The sequence below is a fragment of the Columba livia genome, unplaced genomic scaffold (genome assembly GCF_036013475.1).
Source record: "Columba livia isolate bColLiv1 breed racing homer unplaced genomic scaffold, bColLiv1.pat.W.v2 Scaffold_102, whole genome shotgun sequence".
Lineage (NCBI taxonomy): Eukaryota > Metazoa > Chordata > Aves > Columbiformes > Columbidae > Columba > Columba livia.
Window position 1 is genome coordinate 150,338 of NW_027043007.1, and position 21,832 is coordinate 172,169.

The 21,832-nt window shown below is 58.1% G+C and overlaps 2 protein-coding genes across 2 annotated transcripts; one reads left to right on the plus strand and one right to left on the minus strand.

The window, feature by feature from the left end:
* Positions 1 to 4,473, minus strand: LOC135577551 (ubiquitin carboxyl-terminal hydrolase 36-like). The gene is made up of 11 exons (XM_065047687.1): positions 4,224 to 4,473; positions 3,929 to 4,150; positions 3,535 to 3,645; positions 3,138 to 3,240; positions 2,739 to 2,806; positions 2,298 to 2,368; positions 2,032 to 2,114; positions 1,595 to 1,706; positions 1,165 to 1,305; positions 793 to 893; positions 1 to 502 (listed from the first exon to the last, which is right to left on the minus strand). Exons 1-11 carry the CDS (start codon positions 4,471 to 4,473, stop codon positions 1 to 3), a joined length of 1,764 nt encoding a protein of 587 aa, XP_064903759.1.
* Positions 4,474 to 18,991: 14,518 nt separating this feature from the next.
* Positions 18,992 to 21,302, plus strand: LOC135577598 (olfactory receptor 14I1-like). The gene has a single exon (XM_065047734.1). The coding sequence runs from the start codon at positions 20,160 to 20,162 to the stop codon at positions 21,093 to 21,095; it is 936 nt and encodes a 311-aa protein (XP_064903806.1). The 5' UTR covers positions 18,992 to 20,159; the 3' UTR covers positions 21,096 to 21,302.
* Positions 21,303 to 21,832: the final 530 nt, after the last annotated feature.

Below are 21,832 nucleotides of genomic sequence, written 5' to 3' on the forward strand. Positions count from 1 at the left end.
CTATGTGTCGGAAAGCGCCAGCTTCTTGGCCGGTGGTGGTGACATGGTGCTGCTGGGCTGCGGAGCAGCCCTGGCCGACAAGAAGGCTTTCAGCTTTGCCAGCACCAGGCTGGCAGAAGCCCTGCTGCGAGGGTCCCTTGCCGGTGTCCCGGTGTTCTCCCCGCTGCCCCACGGCTCCTGGCTGGGGATGGGCTCCGGCAGCCCGGAGGAGGCGGGCAGGGGCCCGGGCTCCCAGCAGCGCTTCCGGGGAACCTGCGCTTTGGCCCCACTGGTGTGACTGGGGCCGCAAAGTCCTGGAGCCGCTCTGGGCGCGGGTGGCGGCTGCGAGGAGCGCGGCTTCTTGGGCCTCTGGGCTGCATCACCGGGAAATGCTGCAGCTGCGCGTTTGGCTTTCAGGGCCAGCTTGGGTGACGGTGACCCAGAAGGCAGCTTGACACGGCCAGGCAGGCTGGAGGCAGCTTTGGAAACGGGACCCTCTGAGCTCTTCCCGGGGCTGGGGATCCTGGGGAAGGCAGAGCAGGGCACGTGTTAACTGCCAGTGTCGGAGCGACTGCAACACTCTCCTCATAGCTGCGCACGAGAACCAGGAGCCAGAAGCTCCGAGGAGGTGAGGAGTTCTTGAGCTGCTGCAAAACCACAACAAACGGCTGCCGCCCTCCCCTGAGCCAGCACACGCACGTGGGCACTGGGGCTACTTGGGCCAAGCTCCTTCCCACATCCAGGCATGTGCCCCCAGCACTGTCCCACACTCTGAGCAGGGACAGAGGGGCCGGGGACACAGGGCACGCTCACCTGAGGTAGAACAGCACATACGCCTGCTGGTTAAGGACCACCTTGATGTTACTGGGGCGGACCACGTTGTCATTCATTTGGTACCACTGCCCGTCGCTGGCCTGCGGAGGGAGAGAGAACGGGGTTGGGCTGTGTCCAGGGACGCTCCTGGCCTGAGAAGCAGCAGGAACAGCGCCCGTCAGCAGAGCTCCGCTCCCCAAAACCCGCAGGTGACCCCGGGCAGGTGAGGGATCTCTGCAAGAGCAGAACTCCACACTTCCTGTGACGGAGCACAGCCCGTACCCCCCAGTGCTCCACACCACGCACCTCTGCTGAGCACCCTCCTGCCGACCCCCAGCACAGAGAGGTGCCAAGAGAGCGCCCTGGGCTCACCTTCACGTAGCAGTAGTAGTGTCCTGCGTGGCTGCTGTACCCCGAGTGCACCAGCACCGCGTAGAGCCCGTACATGACCGGATCCCCGCTGGTCTGGGACATGTACGGGCGGATGTTCAGGAGCTCAGGGTAGCCCACGTCCTGCAGAGAGAGGATGTCTCAGAAGCCTGCACAGCAGATGGCAAGAGCAGCTCAGCTGTCCTACGAGTCCCGTCTCGCGGGGGAGGGGGAACCCACTCTCCCCAGGCAGAGCCCACGGTGAGGAAGATGCCGGGATGAGCCAAACTCCCACCACAGCACAGCACAGCTGGGGAAGGGCTGCAGGACTGCGGTAGAGCTCGCACTGCGCACAGAACCACCTCCCACCCTGCTCGGGGCAGCAGGGCCTCGGGACAGGACACAGCCCCGCTCTGGATTGCTGAGCACTCACCTTTGTGATCTTGCCTCCGGTGAAGTCAGCAAAACGCTTCAGAGCAAGCGTGAGAACCCTGGGCGCTCGGTGGATGGTGAAGCGTTTGGTTGCCGACACTTTCTTCTTGCATCTGCACAGGGAGAGCTTGAGCTGTTCATGCTGTTTCACCACCCAGGTGCTTGCCAGCCCTGGCCAAGCCACAAACCCCACGGAAATGACCCTGCTGAGAGCGGGTTCTGCTCCAGGGCACCTGCTCACGGCCAGGTCTGCTGGCTCAGGTCCCCGTCTCAAGACGGGGGAGATGAGGAGTGACAGGCTTCATCGCAGGCTTCACAGCCACGCACCTCACGGTTTAGCGGTGGAGCAGGTAGAGAAGCCCTCCTGTACTGCAGCTGCCCTCCTGCTTCCCACCAGCACACCTGCGGCCCCTTCCCACCCCAGCCCCGCACACTCACTTGTCACACAGGTAGGCGTTCTCTCCGCCCAGCAGGTCTGGCTTCACAAACAGCTCCAGTGCCTGCTCTACGTTTGCGGCTTGCTGCCAGGACAGAGGAGAGGTCAGGGCCAGGCAGAGGAGGCAGCACAACAACAGAAGCTGATTCCCTCTTGCCTGCACCGTGCCTGACACTGGCAGGTTAAACAGCCTCGAGCAGTAGCGGTGCAGCTGCAGGAACATCCCCTGCAGAGCAGAGCTCCTCCCCACCTGACCCTGCCCCGGTACCGTGATCTCCACCGGCAGGTCCAGACAGGGGTCAAAGGTGTCCGAGACTGCTTTGCACATCGAGCACTTCACTGCAAGAGAACGAGCAGTGAGCACCCCCTGGCACAACACGGCACCACCACCCCCAGCACAGCGCAGGCGGCTGCCGTGTTGCCCTTTTCCGCGTTTGGGCTCTGGGACGGCAGCACCAGCATTCGCAGCCTCTACGTGCTGGGTCAACAAGTGTTGTGGGACAGCTGGCAACATGGGTTCCTTTGCTGGTGGCAATGAGCTGGGGACCCACAGCCAGCAGCTTCGTGGCCCACAGATACCAAAAGACTGACCAGCTGCAGCTCTGCATAATTTGCACATGCTTAGTGACTTTCCCAAGTTACTGCAAGGCTCTCGGGGAAACAGCAGCCCTGAGAGTCACAGGCCCAGGCCCTGGCAGCCAGCACTCACCACGGGACCGCAGGGAACCGCCAAAGATCTGGTGGATCAGGGTGGTGGCCTGGGTCTGGCGATCCAACCTAGAGACGGCAGCTGGGATCACACAGCGCCCGCCCCAAGAGCCACCCCCACGGGCCAGCGCTGTATCCTCAGGATCCAAACCCAGCCCAGTCACAGGATTTGGGGACAGAACCGCAGCTGTGCTGGGGTGGAGGTGTCAGGAGAAGGCAGACAGCAGCCCAGGGCTGTGTCACAGAGGGGCAGAGAGCTGGGCTATCCAACCCAGACCCTGGAGTCAGCACCTCCCTCCATGAGCCCAGCCCGGGGGACACGTTCACCCCACAGTCCCCTCCCGCGGGCACAGGGGACCAGCAGACAAGGGCAGTGACGGCCACCAGAGGCCCCACATACTCGGTGCAGTCGGGCAGGCAGGCCTTCTGCATGGCATCGATGGTGAAACGGAGGAACTCGTGTGCGTCCTCTTGCCTGCCGAAGCGGATGTGCGGGGCGATCTCTGCAGGAGAGGGAGGGATCAGCCGCAGCACGCGCTGCAACAGAGGCAGGTCCTCCCGCCCTCCCTCGGGACAGCGACTGCGGGGTTTGAGCTCCCTCGGCCCAAACCAGACGTCAGACTCATGTGGGCCGTGGGGGAAGCCCCACAAGGCCCGTGAAGGCCCTGGCAGGCTCAGTGAGTCGTCTCGGAAGAACCTCTGCCAAGACCTGCCCTGATCTCAAAGGTTCTGCTCCTGCAATAGTCTCTGCCCTCCTGCACGGCTACAGGAGGGGACGCGAGGGCAGCCATCCTTACTCTTGAGGTCTCGGACAAAGGACACTGGCTTTATCACGCTGCCGCTGTTCGCGAACGCCTGCGTGACGTGGTTCTGCATGACGCATGTCACGCAGAAGCCGCTTTGGTGACCTGGAGTGGGAGAGGAGAAGACAGACCGTTGAGGACAAACCCATCTTAGTCCTGGCTGTGTCCAGCACAGACAGAGCCTCTCAGACGCAGGATGCAGAGCTCGGGAACACTGCTACGGCCAGGAAAAGTGGATGCTCCCGTATGCAGGAATGTCCTCTCCACGGAGAAACGGGCAGGAGGGAGCAGAGAAGGCACATCCCGGCAGCCGCACAGCCCCGGCAGAGCCGTGCGCAGGGTGCTGAGCGCAGCCCCGGGACAGGCGGGCGCTCCCCTCCCCACTCACAGGTGCGGCTGTGCTCCCTGGACAGCAGGTAGTTGGCGAGCGGTGGCGTGTACGTGAGGCACTGCAGGGTGGCGTTGAGGAAACAGGTGTTTCCCAGGTTGAGCAGCCCGGCGCCGATGCGCTGGACACGCTGCCACTGCATGGCGAGGCGCCCTGCAGGGAACAGCCCCTTCTGGGGCGCAGGGACGCCGTCCCCGAGGCGCCCCGGGGTCCGGTCGCTGCCTGCGGGGAGAGAGAGGCGGGTGAGCCGCGGGCTGCGCAGCGCAGGGAGAGCCCCCCGGCCCTCTGCACCCACCCTGCTTGCCCGGCTGTCCCTCCTCAGCGCCGCGGGGGTGCTCGGCGGGCTCGGTGCGGGGGTTGAGCAGCAGGTACTTGGCCCGCAGCAGCTCCGGCTGGCCGGAGAAGCCGTGGCTGGCGGGCTGGAACTCGATCTTGTGCAGCAGCACCTTCGTGGCCGAGGTGCTCAGCAGCCGGCCCAGCGCCCCGGCCTCGCCCGCGTCCCGCCGCGCTTTCAGCAGCTCCCTCGGCTTCGCCGTGCCCGCCATGGCGTGTCGCCGCACGTGCCACCGCCTCGAGGTCGCGCCGGTCTCTCGGCCTCTCCCTCTCCACCACCACACACGCTTCCCGCGCCTCCTCCTCAAGTCCCGCCCTTCGCTGCGGTCGCTCGCGCTCGGCTCGGCCCACTGACTCCTCCCCTCGCCTTCGCCGTCCGCTCCGCTCCGCGTCCAGAACAGGACTGAGCTGCGCCTGCGCGTCCTGGCAACGCCAGGGGCGGAGCCTGCCGGGGGCGGGGCTTGTTTGTGACGCCATCGCGCTCCGGCCACGCCCCAGAATCATTAAATGGTCACACACTGTGGTTTCAGTGCAGGGTAACCTGGACACCGTGGTGGATTTGGCCGACAAAAGCCTCTGCAAGTCTTACAAGGCCAGGGTGCAACGTGTGCGCTGGGGGCGGAGCAAACCTGGTGTCCCGGGACAGGCTGGGATGTGACCGGCTGAGCAGTCCTGAGGAGAAGGGCGTGGGAGTTATGATGGGTTTATCTATATTTACTAGAAGTCTCTTAGCATTTTGTCATTTTATTAAACTGCGTTTCTCTCAGTCCAAATTTCTCCCTTCACTTTCGATTCTCTCCCCTATTGGGAGGGGAAGGGGTTGGGGGTGAGTGATCAGCTGCCGCGGTTGTGTTGCCAGCTCGGGTTAAACCACGACACGGGTGAAGGTCCAGAGGAATATCTGTCATGGTGGGGTCAGGGGCACTTGAGCTTTGTGGAGCAGCTCAGTCAATTGGGCCTCTTCAGTCTGCTGAAGGGGACACAGGGCACTGGAAAAGCAGCGACTCCTGCTTGGGGAGATGATGGGGGAGGCAAACCCTTCTGCAGTGGCGGCTGGTGGGACAGAGGCAGCAGCCACCAACACCCTCCAGGGAGCTTTGAACGGAGCATTAGGAAAAACTGAGCAGGCGGGTGGTGCTGCCCTGCAGCAGGACACCCGGGGACTCTCGGTGATCCCCGCCTTTGGAGGTTTCAGCTCACCAGAATGTCACCCAGCCTCACCCTGGGGTGGCTGATACCCTAAAAGAGAAACAACCACCATATTCTACCCCTCAGCCACCTACCAAAACCAGGGAGAAAATACATTGATCAGGCATCATAAAAAGGCAATTCTGTCTAAGAGGTGTAATCTTTAAATATCATTTAAATATAACTTAAACAAAGGAATAGCCCTGAGAGCAAAACCAGGAGACCTGCGTGGTCAAACAGGAGATGCTGGGTAAGCTCAAGTGGAAGAGGAGGTTTTATAGATCATGGAAGGAGGGGCTGGCCACTTGGGCAGAATGTAAGGCTGTTGTCAGAGAGTGTAGGGAGGCAACTAGGAAAGCTAAGGCCTCCCTAGAATTAAACCTGGCGAGAGGGGTCAAGAACAACAGGAAAACCTTTTTCAAATATGTGGCAGATAAAACTAACAGCAGAGGCAATGTAGGCCCACTGATGAATGAGACGGGTGCCCTGGTGACAGAAGATACAGAGAAGGCAGAGTTACTGAATGCTTCTTTGTCTCTGTCTGCTCTGCCGGAGGCTGTCCTGGGGAGCCCCGTACTGCTGAGGCCCCAGAGGAAGTCAGGACAATGGAGGAGTTTGCCTGGGTTGATGAGGACTGGGTTAGGGAGCAGTTAGGCAATCTGGAGATCCATAAATCCATGGGTCCGGATGGGATGCGCCCGCAGGTGCTGAGGGAGCTGGCTGAGGTCATTGCTGGACCGCTCTCCATCATCTTTGCCAAGTCTTGAGAAACAGGAAAGGTGCCTCAGGACTGGAGGAAAGCAAATGTCACTGTAGTCTTCAAAAAGGGCAAGAAGGAGGACCCGGGCAACTGTAGGCCGGTCAGCCTCACCTCCATCCCCTGGAAACTGCTGGAACGACTCATGCTTGGTACCATCTCAAGTCATATCAGGGATAAGAGGGTCATTAGGGGCAGTCAACATGGCTTTACCAAAGGTAAGTCATGCTTGACCAACCTCATTGACTTTTATGAGGACATAACAAGATGGATGGATGATGGCAGAGTGGTGGATGTGGTCTACCGTGATTTAAATAAAGCATTTCACACAGCATCCTCACAGCTAAACTGAGGGAGTGCGGTCTAGATGACCAGGTAGTGAGGTGACTGTGAACTGGCTGAAGGGAAGAAGCCAGAGAATCGTGGTCAATGGGGCGGAGTCCAGTTGAGGCCTGTATCTAGTGCAGTGCCTCAGGGGTCAGTGCTGGGGCCTGTATTATTTAATATATTCATCAACAATTTGGACGAGGGAATAGAGTGACTGTCAGCAAGTTTGCTGATGACACCGAGCTGGGAGCAGTGGCTGACACGCCAGAGGCTGTGCTGCCATCCAGAGACCTGGACAGGCTGGAGAGTTGGGCGGGGAAAAATTTAATAAATAGAACAAGGGCAAGTGTAGAGTCTTGGGAGGTTGTGGAGTCTCCTTCTGTGCAGACATTCCAACCCGCCTGGACACCTTCCTGTGTAACCTCATCTGGGTGTTCCTGCTCCATGGGGGGATTGCACTGGATGAGCTTTCCAGGTCCCTTCCAACCCCGACATTCTGGGATTCTGTGGTGCCAGAGGCTAACTACTGAAGAATTACACCTTCTTTGACAAGGAAGGACGTGAAAAAGCTTCAGTTTTTCTCCTGAAGAACAAGGAGTTCCCTTACGGCACGGTCCTCTTTCTGCTATTAGTGACAGTGGCGCTAATTCCAAACCACGCTTGAGAGCCGCTATATTTTTTCTTGTGTCCAAAGCTCGTCCCGCTCATCCCTGGGAAGGACTCCTGCCAGTCTCTGCAAAGCACATCTCTCCAACCTTGTGTCATCCACAGGTTTCTGTTCAGCCCAGGACACTTCTCCCCATCCCTTCAGCACACTGCCAGGTCTCAGGTTTTCAGCTGCATGGAGTCAGGCCGCTCCCTTCAAAGTCTTCCCTACAAAAGTCTTCTCTACGTGCTGATGCCAACTATATCGCCTCCTGATGTACGGCTCCACGCTCCTTCTGCAGAGCTCCATGGACGGGGCAGTCTTCCTCTTTCTTTCATGGTTATTCACCTTCGCTTGTTTTGTTTTGTTGTTGTTGGGTTTATTTGTTTGCCTGCTTGTTTCATTATTGTTGTTATTGTTGTTATTACTATTATTATGATATGCATGTCAAATATTTTCTGAAGCAACACAACACAGTTTTCCCCCACAGCTTCACCAATTCCATATTTCCCCCTATCTCAAGGACGCCATGTGGAAACTGATGACTGGATGTTTTTCTGAAGCAATAACTGCCCCTTATCTGCTGCATGGCAGTCTTAATTTAACTCACTGCAGGCTCGACATGTCTTCTTTATTTTGTTGTGATGCTGGGATTTTAAAATTGTGTTAATGTTTTCATCCTTTACTGATTCACTGTCTGTTTTTCTTTTCATACCTAATTGCTGGGTAAACGAGGAGCCCTGCTCTCTGGGTCTTTACCTGAAATAAAGGACTTTCAGAGACTATTTTTTTCCCTGAGATCCTTTCTCAAAGGCCTTTTTGGAGCTGCAGGGACAGTTCCTGTGTGTGGGTAGAGGGGAAAACAGTACCGGAATGGCAGCAGTGCCAGGGAGCACCAGCGCCTGAGGAAGGAGGTGGACAGAGAGCAAACCTGACCCAGCAACTGTGGCGCAGTGCTGGAAATGGCGACGGGAGAGACCAATGTCCTGGGCACCTTCCCAGCCTGTCCCTGCACCGAGGGCACAGAGCGGCCTCCTCTCTCCTGCCCCTGCGTGTCCTGGCTCTGCAGCTCACCCCGCTGAGTCCTCCCCCTGCATGGTCACACAGCTCAGCCAGCACTGGGGTGTCCTCTGCCAGCACTTTCCAGCTCAGCCCAGCCCCTGCCCAGCTCTCCCCACAGCCCCGGCTTTCTCTCCAGCCCAGCCCAGCAGAGCAGCCCAGGCTGGGCTGGCCCACGGCCGTGCCCGGCGCAGGGGCTGCAGAGCTCTGGGCACTCAGCCCACAGCCCCAGCCCCTCTGAAGGGCTCAGCAGCTGCTGGGGGCACAGACGGGTCTCAGCCCCACCCACAGCCTCAGGGCTGGAGCTGGACATGGCACGAGGGCATGGAGACCAGTGCAAACCCAGGACTGCTGGTGTCAGCTCCAGTAGAGTCCCAGCACAGACGGCCTGTGCCCCTCAGTGCCAGCCCCTCTCCCCAGGCCAGAACAGGAGTGCTGCTCCAGCAGCAGAGCAGCCGGCCCCAAATGAGCGTCTGCAAAAAGGGGTTTCTCTTCCTCCTGGATTCCCCCCTGCAGGCACAGAAATGCTCCCCTGCTCTTCTCCAGGGACATCCCTTTCTCCAGGTGTCCAGGCTGCTCTGGCTGGCTCTGGTTTCCTCTCCGTGCTCCCCGCATGGCCCTGATCTGGCGATGCTGCTCTGCAGAGCCAGGGGCTGTGTTGCCCTGGGGCCGTGGGGTGTCTTTGCACTGGCCACGCTGTTCGGGGTGGGAAGCAGACCCAGCTGGATGAGCATCGCCACTGCTGAGCCCTTTCCATCTTCCCAGCTGGCTCAGTAGCCAAGGGCAGGACCGTGGGGTGTCTCTAATGGCACAAAGGGCAGGACAGGGCTGCACTAGATCCAGCCAGGGCCTTCACCAGAGGGTGTCCTGAAACACTCTCCAGTCTTATGTTACTTTGCCTGCTGGCTCCTCACAGCCTCTCCTCTCATTAGCCCATGATCTCCTGATTTCACCTTTTTGTCTGGGAGGCTCCTTCTTGGATGGTCACTTATTTTAGGAGGTGCCAGTCACTGCCTGTTGGGACTCATATGCTGTTCCTGGAAATCTCCTGACATCACTTGGCAGCTTGTGGTTCTTCTCCAGGATAGCATTTGCCATAGGACCCAAGGCAGGTGCTATCTGCATGGACATTTGTCACCACAAAGAGAAGTTTTTTTCCCATCCTTTGGTTCCTCACACATCATCCTGGCACTCTGAGCTTGTTGCTGTGACTCCATTAGGCATCCCAAGGTAGCAAAAGTCCCTTTGAGGGAGCAGTTTGTCGGGCATATTCCTGACACCAGCTTTGGAAGGGTACCCCGCCCTGAGGAGCCCCTGTGCTCTTGGTGGTGCCAGCAGTGAGGCCAGATCTCACACAGTGGTTCCCATGGCCTGCTCCTGTCCACAGCCACAGGGATGCCACTGTAGATACACCAGGACTGTCACAAGGTACACAAGACCTTAGCGGCAGCACAAATGCAAGAGCACAAGAGGACAGTGGAAGTGAGGAGAGGCCAGCATTGAAGAGGCCACATCCTCCATGTCCGTGGCTCCAGGGAAGCAGCAGCTGTGATGACAATCAGGCGGCAGAGGGGCAGCGCCTGCTGAGTCAGCAGGATGCAGCCTCTGGGTCCCATGGGCAGCTCCTCCACGTGTCAGCTGGGATTTTGGGTCCTTAACCCTTTCTGTATCCCCAGCTCCAGAGAAGATTGGAAGAGATGGGAGCTCAGACAAATTGTTTTCTTCAGGGTTCTTTATTTATGCAAGAAGACTGGTTCTGTATGTACATGTGCTGGTTTCATCTGGGATAGAGTTCAATTTCTTCATGCTTGTATGACGCTATGTATTGCCCTTGGGATGAGAACAGTGTTAGTAACACACGCATGTTTTAGTCACTGTTGAGCAGAGCTTACCCAGCGCCAAGGCTGTTTCTTTTTCTCACACACCACAGCAGCAAGTGGGCTGGGGGTCCACAAGGAGCTGGGAGGGGACACAGCTGGGACAGCTGACCAAAGGGACCTTCCACACCATATGATGTCATGTTCAGCAGTAAAAGTCGGGAGCAGAAGAAGGGAGGGCAGGACACTTGGAGTGATGGTGCTTATCTTCCCAAGTAACTGCTAGGTGTGCTGGAGCCCAGCTTAGCTAGAGGTGGCTGGGCACCCACCTGCTGACAGGGAGGAGCAAATGCAGTTCTTGTTTTGCTTTGTTTATGCACACAACTTTAGATTTATCTATCAAATTGCCTTCGTCTCAACTCCTGAGTTGTCTCACTTTTAGAGTTCCAATTCTCTCCCCCATCCTACTTTGGAGGAGTGAGCTGTGTGACGCTGAGCCGCCTACTGGGGTTTCACCAGTGTCAAGAGGTGGGATGAATAATACTATTTCATGGCACTTCTTGTTATCATAGGTATAAAGGCAAATATATAAAATAAAGAAAAAACCAAAAATAGTCCTGATTTTTCCTGAGATACCCTGGAAGTCTTCTAAGTTGTATGGGTACCTTAATGATGCTGAAATAGTATGTGTTCAAATCCTTTCCTCAGGGAATCCTTGATCTCTCTGTTCCTCATGCTGTAGATGAGGGGGTTCACTGCTGGAGGTACCACCAGGTACAGAAATGACACCACCAGGTCCAGGGACTGAGAGGACATGGAAGGGGGACTCAGGTAGGCAAAAAAAGGGGTGCTAACAAACAGGGAGACCACGGCCAGGTGAGGGAGGCACGTGGAAAAGGCTTTGTGCCGTCCCTGCTCAGAGGGGATCCTCAGCACGGCCCTGAAGATCTGCACATAGGACACCACAATGAACACAAAACACCCAAACTGTAAACAGGCACTGACCAAGGGAAGCCAGACTTCCCTGAGGTAGGAGTTTAAGCAGGAGAGCTTGAGGATCTGGGGGATTTCACAGAACAGCTGTTCCAGGTCATTGCCCGTGCACAGTGGCAGTGAAAATGTATTGGCCGTGTGCAGCAGAGCAACGAGAAACCCACTGGCCCAGGCAGCTGCTGCCATGTGCACACAAGCTCTGATACCCAGGAGGGTCCCGTAGTGCAGGGGTTTGCAGATGGCAACATAGCGGTCGTAGGACATGATGGCAAGGAGAAAATACTCTGTTACGATCAAGAATGAAGCAGAAATAACTTTGCATAGCAACGCAAGTAGGAGGTGGCCCTGGTGTCCGTGAGGGAATTGGCCATTGCATTGGGAACACTGATGGAGATGAAGCCAACATCTAGGAGGGAGAGGTTGAGGAGGAAGAAGTACATGGGGGTGTGGAGGTGCTGGTCACAGGCTATGGTGGTGATGATGAAGCCGTTGCCCAGGAGGGCAGCCAGGTAGATGCCCAGGAAGAGCCAGAAGTGCAAGAGCTGCAGCTCCCGTGTGTCTGTGAATGCCAGGAGGAGGAACTGGGTGATGAAGCTGTGTTGGACATCCGACCCTTTGTTTATGAGGCACTGCCATGGGAGGGAAGCACACTTATGAGTTAGGACTGCTCCAGGCAAAGCTTTTCCCATTCTCTAGCCTCTCCAATCCCCTGCCCTGCTCCCCACACACACTGCCTGTCTCTTTTCTTTCAGTACCTTCATGTATCCCCAAGGCTGGAGCTCTGCGATGTGGGAAAGGCAGGACGTGTGGCTCCAGCTAAAGGGCCTTGGACAGGTTATACAGAAGTATGTGGACCAACGGGTCACTGGGGCTTTGTTGCCAGGACACCCTGGGTCCAGCTGTGTTGTCCCGCGGGCAGCGGCAGAGGCCAGGAGTGACACTGCTTGGAACGCTCAGGGTGGTCCCCATGGGAAGGACACCATGGGACTGGGCTTTGTCTTCCAGCTTTAGTGAAAAAAAGATATTCAAATATGGCCATTTTTGAGAGAGAATTTATTCTCTTTGGCTCCCACAGATCCAGCAGCTCAGCAACCACCATCTCTGTTTTGGTCTTGGGAACTCTATCAGTAGGTTGTAGAGTGTCTGAAATGCCAAGTGCTTGACGCAGGTATCAGGGTCTTCCATCAAGGGCAGGAGGACTGCAAGAGAGGGACGCAGAGCAGAGATGAGCCCCCACTGCCTGCAGAGACCCCCAGGAGTCCCCTCCGAACTGTGCCAGCCCCACTCGTCTCTTCCCCTGGCCGGGAGGAGCAGATGAGAGCAACAGGCCAGCTGGAAGCTGCTGCTCCGGGACGTGCCAGGTGCCCCTGCCACATCCTCTGCCCCTGAAGCGCTTTCCTGGAGGAGGACCAGGCATGGCAGCGCCCTGCCCAGGCCCTGTCCCCTGCCCACCAGCACAGCACGGCCCCCACTCACCTTTGGTGATTTCATTCAGCTTCTCCACCTTATTGCTGCGGTTCTTCAGGTACCGCGCGCCAAGCCCTGTGCACAGAGCTCCTGTCAGGCCTCTGCTCCCCAGCACGCTCCCGGCAGCACGGCCCCGGCCCGGCCGGCTCGGCTGCACACCCTGCACCCCTGGGCAGGGCTGGCCCCGGGCAGGACAGGACCCAAGGCCGCTGCCCGTGCAGCGGTGGGGACGGGGGCCAGGCTGCCAGCAGAGGGTCCCCGGGGGCTGTGGCTCACCGGTGAACCTGACGGCCTCCAGTCGCACGGTGGCCTGAGCGTCCTTCACATACAGCAGGCTCTGACACAGCTGTTCTTCCAGCCTGCTCTTGTCCTGCTGGAGCTGGTGAGAACACAAGGGCATGGGTCTGGTACAGACATTGCCCAGCCACCCGGACCAGTCCCTCCTACCAGTGGCCTCTTCCCTCCCAGACAGGAGCCCTGTGGGGCTGAGGTTCAGAGAGAGCAGAGGGCAGAGGGGGCCTGGCAGTGCTGAGAGCCCTCTGTCCCACGGCCAGGGCCAACATGTGCCAGGGTCTTGTTTAGCACCTGGGGGCAGGGAGGGGAGAGGGGCCTGGAGAAGAGCCCTTGGGGGGTCTGTGCTTGAAGGCAGGGAAGGAGGATGTGGCTCCAGGCTGTGGGCTCCGGGCTGGAACAGGGCAGGTGAGGCTCAGCTGCACAGCCCTCCCCACGGGGCACCTGGGGCAGCCCTCGTCCAATTCTTACCAAACACTCTCCGATGCGGTGTATCTGATGTGTCTGGACCAGGGTGCTGAGGTTCCTCCATCCCAGGAACCCTGCACAGTCCAGCAGGGCGTCCCTAGAGGCCTGCAGAGAAGCAGAGGTTGGGAGATGGCACCGCACCCCGGGGGAAGACACCTGGCACCTTCCCTCCTCTTGGCCCAGCATGAGCTGTTCCCAGCCCCTTGTGGGAAGAGGCATCAGGGAATGGAGTCTGAAGTGGGTTCAGTGCCCAGGGCAGGGACACGGGGCAGCTGCCACCTCAGGTGTAGCCTGCTGCTGGCCAGCAGAACAGAGATCCTCAAGAGCTGCTGAGCTTCCACCGGGGCTGGGGGCAGCCTGAGGGGCAGAGGAGCTGAGGGCCCACGGCTGCAGGCAGTGAGGGCTGGAGTCCCAGAGACCCCGGGGCAGGACGGAGCCAGCAGCAGCTCCCACGGGCGTCCCCCAGCAGGACACCTGAACAAGCTGGCTCTGCAGCCCTTGTAAGTGCTGCAGCCCCCTGCACAGCCCGAGTTAGCTGGCCCAAAGCAGGGGGAACTGGGTGAGCAGGACTTTGTCCTGAGGCCATCCTGCCCTCAGGGGCTGGGGTTGTCTCCGGCCCAAACACCTGGGGGTCTCTTGGGCACAGCCCTGGGGGACAGAGCTGGGGGCTCAAAGACCTGGGGGCAGTGATGGGGACTCACAGCCCTGGCCTCCCACACGTGCAGGAACAGTTGGGAAGCCTGTAGGGACTTGTGTGGGGTGGCCTTGGGCTGCTGCTGCAGCACAGCCTTCCCAACAACTCTGGTCACTGCACCTTGGCCACGCTCTTGCTCTGGTCATTCATACGGAGGAACAGTGGGACCAGGACCCTCTTCACTGTCTTCCTCAGCATCTTCTTGTTTCTCCCCACCACAGTGTCCATCACATCTCTGAAGAGGCTGATGGAGAACTCCCGCACCAGGCTGGACTCCTGGTAGGGTGGAGGATGGGGAACTTCAGCAACAGGCACTCCCAGCCCACGGTGAGCAAAGGGCGTCAGCGTGGCTGATGTGAGGGGTCGGATCCTGAGCACAGGAGCCGTGGGGCAGATCTACAGCTGAGGCTGGATGGCCCCAGAGCCCTGAAAGGCCATGCAAGAGGAGCATGAGGGGAGCCCTGCCCGAGGGCTGCCCACGGGGCTGGGCTGAGGGGCAGCTGTCTTTGCCAAGTGCCCATCTGTAGGGCTCGGGCTGGGGCTCCCAGGGCAGCCTTACATCATCAAAGAGGGGCAGGAGCTTCTCCGCCAGCTGCAGAGCGATGGGGCTCGCCTCCTCCCGGTCCAGGTGACCCATCGTGTTCCTGAAGAGTAGCAGGGCCTTCCTCTTGACATCACTGTTGGTGTCCTGCATGGTCTCCATGATGTCTGGCAGCAGGACCAGTATTTTTCTTGCCTGTAAGAAACACAGTTTCCTTATTGTGAAGCGCTGAAAGATCACCCTGGCAAAAATGCTCTGGCCACTGAGGACCAGCCTCCCGTTCATCTTCCCAGCAGGTGGCACAGGAGTCGCTGCAGCAGCCTCCTGACAGGCAGCGGCCACTGATGGGGATGTGGGGAGAGCATGGATCAGGGAAGGGGGGGCAGGAGAGCAGTGTCCCCTGCTCAGCCACCCCCTTTTCTGACAAGCCTGAAGGGGCGGAAGGATGGGAAACCCTCTGTGCCTGGAGGGCTCCCCAGGCGCCCACCAGCCCCCTCCATAGCAGAGAGGGGGACTGGAGCCATCACTCCACATTCAGACTCCCACCAAGGCCAAGCCAACGCATTACCCACTGCTGCAGCCCCCAGCTGCCAACATGGCTCCAGCTGACTGTGCCTCACTCACCATCATATGTGCCTTTGAAAGCGTGATGAGGCTCTCGAGCACCACCGAGAGCATCATCCAACTCGGATTCCTCAGGAAACTCTCGGGTTTGTAGAGGGCAGCAAACTTCTCTGATCCAAAGTCAGTGCGCAGCAGCAGCTAAAGTGAAGGCAGCAGTGAGAGAACAGCAGAGCCGGTGGGGCTCCCTCCAGTGTGTTGACACGAAGGAGGCATGACAAGGCCGGTGGCAAGTGTCTCCTCTCCCCAGAGCTGAAGGCCCTCAGCCCGTGCAGAGACCGTTCCTCTGCCCCAGGGCCAGCAACTGGGCTGTCTCTGGCTTCTGCCCCTTTCTCTGTCCCTGCCCCAGCTTTCCAGGGGGCAGAGCCAGGCAGGGCAATGCAGGCGGGGGTGAGCACAGTGCTGCCTGGGCAGGGGCAGACGTGGTGTGTTTTCACCAGGGCCGAAACCGCACGGGGCAGCCCCAGGCGTCTGGCACAGGGTCTGGTGGTACTGGTCAGGTCCATGCTGACCCTGAGAGGCCGTGTCTGTATGTCCTGGGGGAGCTGGCCATTCTGAGCTGACAGACAGGGAGGGGGCTGTGCCTGGTTCCCCGCAGGGGCAGGCACAGCCCTGAAGATGAGCGTGGACACTCACAGCCAAGAGACTGATGCAGGCGTCCTCCATGGCACAGCTGAACACCTTGTGCAGTTGCAGGTCCTGGAGCACGCTGCGCAGCTCGGTCAGGACGCTCCACAAAGTCCCAGGCATGGAGATCATCACCTCCCACATGGCCAGGGCAGCGCTGCAGAGCCAGAGCGCCCGTCAGCGGGGCTGCCTCGGCCAGGGCAGCATATCCAAGCCAGGTCCTCCAGAGCCGGGCGGTGCTGCAGCCCTGGCCCTGCCCACCATTTTTGCTTGGGGTGCCCGGGGGCCCTGCCCGGGCAGGCAGGACGGGCCTGAGGTGGTGTTGCCCTTTGGGCAGGGAGGAGCGTGGTGGCGCTGGGCTCCAGATTGGCCAGTTTGGGCTGCTGCGGGCCTGGCTGACCCAGTGGGGCTGGGACACGTGGTGGGATGGAAGCCCTTCTCCTTGGGGATGTGGGTCTGGCAGCCAGAGAATCCCTGTGCCCTCCTCCCCACAGGGAACAAGCCCCCAGGGCTGTCAGGGCCAATACCTGTCACATGTTGGAGAGATCTCCAACAGGCTCCTCACCACTTCCCTGGAGCACCGCTCCGTCAGCAGGAGGAGGAGTGAGTGCAGGCTGTGCCGGGCTGGCTCCGTGGAGACGCCCTCGATGTTTTTGTAGATGTATCTCATGAGCTTTGGCACCTGGATGTGAGACGGGTGAGGATGCTGCAGCCCCTGGTGCTGCTGCAGCCATTCCCCAAGCTGCCACTGAAACTGCTGCCCTCCCCGTCCTTCTCCGCTCTCTTGAAATGGCTTCAGGTGCCTGAGAGAGCTGCTTTAGGGAAGGAGGGAAGGACAAGGCCTGACAGGGCTCACAGGCAGGACAATCCAGCCACAGGGCACTTACATCTGTCATCCAGGAGGCCGGGTCTCCCATGGCCGTGTCCAGGACCCTGCTGCCCATCTGCCTGTCACAGATATCCTCTGCTGTCAAGGCCTCAATGGCCACCATGAGAATGTCCGTCATCTGGGCAGGCTGGCGGTTTTCTCCAAACTCCTACAGGAGGAAGGAAGATGGGGAAGACATGTCGTGCTGACCACCCTGCTGGTGCTGCTTGGCTGAGCACCATGAGCAGCTCTGGCCAGAGATGCCCGGCAGCGCTGTCAGCAGTGCCTGCAGGGAAGCTGGAAACAGGGTCTGCCGTCACTGCAGGGGGGAGGATTAGAGCAGAGGCTCCCCAGGTGGAGGGAGGAGGGTTGGGAGCATGGGCATTATGTGTTTGCCCTGCTGGGAACCAGGGCTCCCTGGTGTCCAGGACGGCTGTACCACCCTCGGACAGTCCCTACGTGGGGAGAGCAGGAACCCTCTCACCAGGGACAGTGAGGCCATGCCAACTCTGCTGATTCTGGGTCGCTTTGCTCACAGGTGTCTCCTGACACAAGGTGGGAGCTCGTTACCTTGGCCATGTTGATACCGTGGTGGAGTGAAGCAATTGTCCAGATGCTCACAGAATCCCATGCAGGTTGGAGCTCTGGATGCTTTGGGTTCTCCTCTGGCAGTGTCTCGCCTACGTGGAGGGGAAACACAGAGGAGTCAGTTGGACACAGCATCTTTGCCAACAAGCTTCCGCAACCATGAAAAGAGCTTGAAGCTCAGCACGGCTGAGGAGGGCGGCTGTGCTGGGGCCGGCTTCCAGCTGCTCCTGGGCAGCCCTGGTGGTCAAGCACCGCCATGTCCCCCACCTGCAGGACTGCACTGCCGCTGTGCCAAGGAAACGTGATCCTGGCATCGAGCTGGTCGCTCTCACTGGCCCATTTGTTTACTGGCCCGGACCCTTGCCCAGCCCTGAGGCAGCCCTGCACTCACCGGTCTGCATCAGCTGGACCGTGGGGACCTTGCAGGCGTCCAGCAGAGAACTGCTCTCCTGGGAAGCCTCCACCTCTTCCCAGGCCGCCCTTGGGGTGCTGGGGGGCGGTCTCTTTGCCATCCTGTGAAATGCCGGGAAGCGGGGGGAAAGGACGGGAACTTAAGGGAAAGTCCTCTGTACTATTGGGGAAGGGGGAACTTCAGGCAAAGGCCTCTGTGCTCTGAAGTGCCGGGACTGGCAATGAAAGTCGTGGGCTGTGCTCGGGGTCTCCTCGCCAGCTCCGCTCTCCTGTCCTGTCCCGTCGCTGTCTTGACAGACAGTGCAGGGCTGCGGTCACGCCACCTGTATATGGCACCGTGTGGTGTCACACAGCGGGTCACAAAGGGCCTCACTGTGACGCATCACCCAGGCTGGGAGGGGCAGGGCGTCCACTGCGGGGTGGACCTGTAGGTGTAACAGCACCTGTATTGTCATCTGTGCTGCTCTCTGTAACCTTCTCTTCAGCTGTATTTGTGTCAATAGCTTCATGTGCCATGGTTCCTCCACCTGTGATGGCACCTCAGCTGGTGGTGCCATCACTCGCTGTACCTGCTGCTGGATGCGTCAAGGGCAGTTCTGTTTAACCTCTTTATCAATGATCTGGATGAAGGGATTGAGTGCACCCTTAGTAAATTTGCAGATGACAACAAATTGGGTGGGAGTGTTTCATCTACTGACAGGGAACGCTCACTTCCCTGGTCCTGCTGGCCACACTATTCCTGATACAAGCCAGGATGCTGGTGGCCTTTTTGGCCACCTGGGCACACACTGGCTCATGTTCAGACGCTGTCACCAACACCCTTAGGGCCTTTTCCTCCAGGCACTTTCTAGCTGCTCTTCCCCGGCCTGCAGCGTTCATGCAGCACATCCATGTTCACTGCCCATCAGAGCCACCTTTACTTTGCTTTTCCTGATATGTCATCTCTGCTTCCAGTTTTCTTCTCTACCCAGACCCTGCACCTGGTTTCTCAGTAGTGTTCCTCGGTGGGACCCATTAGCACTACAAGGAAGTTTGGAGTTTGAATCTGACATTGACTTCTTGAGATGTTTCTTCAACTTCCTCTCAGGGCCTGAGGTTCATGGACTCAGCAGCAAACCCACCAGAGGGGTCATTAAAGTGCCTTGTGCTGCTCCTGTGCTGCTGAGCTGGGCCGGGCTCCTGGCACAGAGGGAGCTCATGGCAGCGGCAGCGCTGCAGAGAGACAGCTCTGCCCAGGAGCAGCTCCTCTGCACACGCAGCAGGGATGAGGGCTCTGCCTGGAGCTGCTGAGGAGGGAGGAGTGAGGAAGTGGCTCAGGACTGGGAGCGTGACCGAGAGTTCACTGGAGGAGACATCTCTGCAGCCCTTGACATGGTAAGTCTCTGGGTGCAGGGTAATTCAGCTGTAACTCCTGGAGTCACACAGAGCTGTCCCTGGGCAGTGCCGGCTGCTGGGAGGGGTCTGCAGGGCAGAGCTGAGCACACAGCGAGTGGGATGGGATCTGTGGCACTGACAGCAGGAGACCTGGGGACACAGACACAGCTGCAGGCAGGGACAGCTCCAGGCAGCAGAGCAGGGGGTGTTCAGGAGCTCTTTCGGTCCTTGTCTGCAGATGATGCTGGGTGTTGTGTGCTGGGCAATGATCTGACTGTCCCTTTAGGACATGTCGCTTTCAGGAGCCTGACCCTGCTCTGCCTGTCCTGCTGGGCTCACGAGCTGCCCCCAGAAAGGCTCAGGTCTGCTGTAGGATCCCAGCAGTGCTGAGCCTTTCCTTGGGGTCCGCACTGTCCTCTCAGAGTTCTTTGCTTCACTCGGTGAGAGGTCGGGTCCTGCTCTCTCCATCACATCTCCGACAGTGGGCTGGAACAGAGAACAGTTTGCAGATCTGCCCTTTCAAACAATGCTCCCCCGCTCCCATATGAGTCCAAATATTTGGGGTTTTTTAAGGAGTAATTTGTGTGTGAAGTCATCTTCAAAGTAGCACAAGCAAAGGCACAGGAGCGATGGCAAGAAGACTGATGGACTCTTCTGCTGTCCTGACTCTGCACTGAGCCACAGAAAGATGAGCCCTTTCGCCTGTCCTCTCTCAAGACTCTTCACATTTTACCTCATAAAGATGAAGATTTTGACCCCTACAAAAACCCAGTCACGGGATGTGATGGTGAAAAACTAAAAACACAGACAAAATCATTACAAAGACATGTTAAAACACGGCTCTGCTTCCCGTGCTTTTCAGTGTCAAGAGTGCAGATACTGACGATTTCCATTAACAATGCATAAAATCGGACACCGCTTGTGAACGTTGGAGCTGCCACAACCCAGCTCCCGTGTCCCCAGTGCAGCAGAGCAGAGCTGGCTGCTTGGCAGCACACGGGCAGAGGTTCTGCTGCTCACAGCACACTCAGCCAGCACAGACCAGAGAAAGGAAACGCATTTCAGTTGGGGTGATGTTAATGAAAAAGAGAGTAGTTTTGCTCCGTGGAGTCTGTCCTAATATTAAGTTGTTGTTTCCTTTTTTGAACAGAGAAACAGCCAATGTCCAACAGCAGCTCCATCACCCAGTTCCTCCTCTTGCCATTCACAGACACACGGGAGCTGCAGCTCTTGCACTTCTGGCTCTTCCTGGGCATCTACCTGGCTGCCCTCCTGGGCAACGGCCTCATCATCACCACCATAGCCTGTGACCAGCACCTCCACACCCCCATGTACTTCTTCCTCCTCAACCTCTCCCTCCTTGACTTGGGCTCCATCTCCACCATTGTCCCCAAATCCATGGCCAATTCCCTTTGGGACACCAGGACTATCTCCTATCGAGGATGTGCTACACAGCTCTTTTTTTTTCTCTCCTTGATCTCTGTTGAGTATTCCCTTCTCACCATCATGGCCTATGACCGCTACGTTGCCATCTGCAAACCCCTGCGCTACGGGACCCTCCTGGGCAGCAGAGCTTGTGTGCACATGGCAGCAGCTGCCTGGGCCAGTGGCTTTCTCAACACTTTTCTACACACGGTCAACACATTTTCACTGCCACTCTGCAAGGGCAATGCTGTGGACCAGTTCTTCTGCGAAATTCCTCATATCCTCAAGCTCTCCTGCTCACACTCCTACCTCAGGGAAGTGTGGCTTCTTGTTGTTAGCTCCTGTTTAGTCTTTGGGTGTTTTGTGTTCATTGTGGTGTCCTATGTGCAGATCTTCAGGGCCGTGCTGAGGATCCCCTCTGAGCAGGGACGGCACAAAGCCTTTTCCACGTGCCTCCCTCACCTGGCCGTGGTCTCCCTGTTTGTCAGCACTGGTATTTTTGCTCACCTGAAGCCCCCTTCCATCTTCTCCCCAAACCTAGATCGGGTGGTGTCCGTTCTGTACTCGGTGGTGCCTCCAGCAGTGAACCCCCTCATTTACAGTATGAGGAACAAAGAGATCAAGGATTCCCTGAGGAAATTATTTGACCAAGGAATACTGCAGTATCAATAAGCAGTCTATCATCCTCAGGAGAAAGCTTGGAGGCTTTTTTTAACATATATGTCTTGGTTTTCTTTTTGTTTAATATACTTCAAATCATATTCCCACTGAAAGAATATTATTTATTGCCCTCTACCAGTGTTTTGTGGTGTAAAGTCCTCATATACAAATGGAGCATTGCTCCCAGTGCAGGTAAACACAGCAAAGAAACCAGCAGGAAATTATTTGTCTGTGTCTCATCTTGTACATGTCCTCTGGAACTGGGGGTTCAGTCCTGGCACGCAGGAGGGGTCAAGGAGCCAAGAGCCCAGCTGCCATGAGGAGGATCAGGCACTTGTGGACCTCAGGGCTGCTCCTCACCGCCTCACTGGACAGATCCTTTCTGCCACTTTTGCATTGGGCTCCCTGGAGCCATGGTCATGGACAAGAGCAGTTCATGGTCTTTTCAGAGCAGCGGGGCCAGCTCAGGGCCCTGAGGAGAGCCCAGAGTGGGAACCAAGGCTGCCTGGCCAGCCCAGCCTGGACACAGTCACCCAGGGAAAGGGACGTCTCTGGAGAAGAGCAAGGGAGCATTGCTGTGCCTGCAGGGAGGAATCCAGGAGGAAGAGAAACCCCCTTCTGCAGACACTCATTTGGGGCCGGCTGCTCTGCTGCTGGAGCAGCACTCCTGTTCTGGGCTGGGGAGAGGGGCTGGCACTGAGGGGCACAGGCCGTCTGTGCTGGGGATCTCCTGGAGCTGACACCAGCAG

Bases quoted from the DNA above. Each gene is read 5' to 3' on its own strand.
- LOC135577551 (XM_065047687.1), bottom strand. From the start codon at position 4,473: ATGGCGGGCACGGCGAAGCCGAGGGAGCTGCTGAAAGCGCGGCGGGAC. The intron at 3,646-3,928 runs GTGAGTGGGGAG...CTCCCACTCCAG, and splicing joins CAGGGAGCACAGCCGCACCT to GTCACCAAAGCGGCTTCTGC. The intron at 2,807-3,137 runs GTATGTGGGGCC...TGCCGTCTCTAG, and splicing joins TGCCTGCCCGACTGCACCGA to GTTGGATCGCCAGACCCAGG.
- LOC135577598 (XM_065047734.1), top strand. From the start codon at position 20,160: ATGTCCAACAGCAGCTCCATCACCCAGTTCCTCCTCTTGCCATTCACA.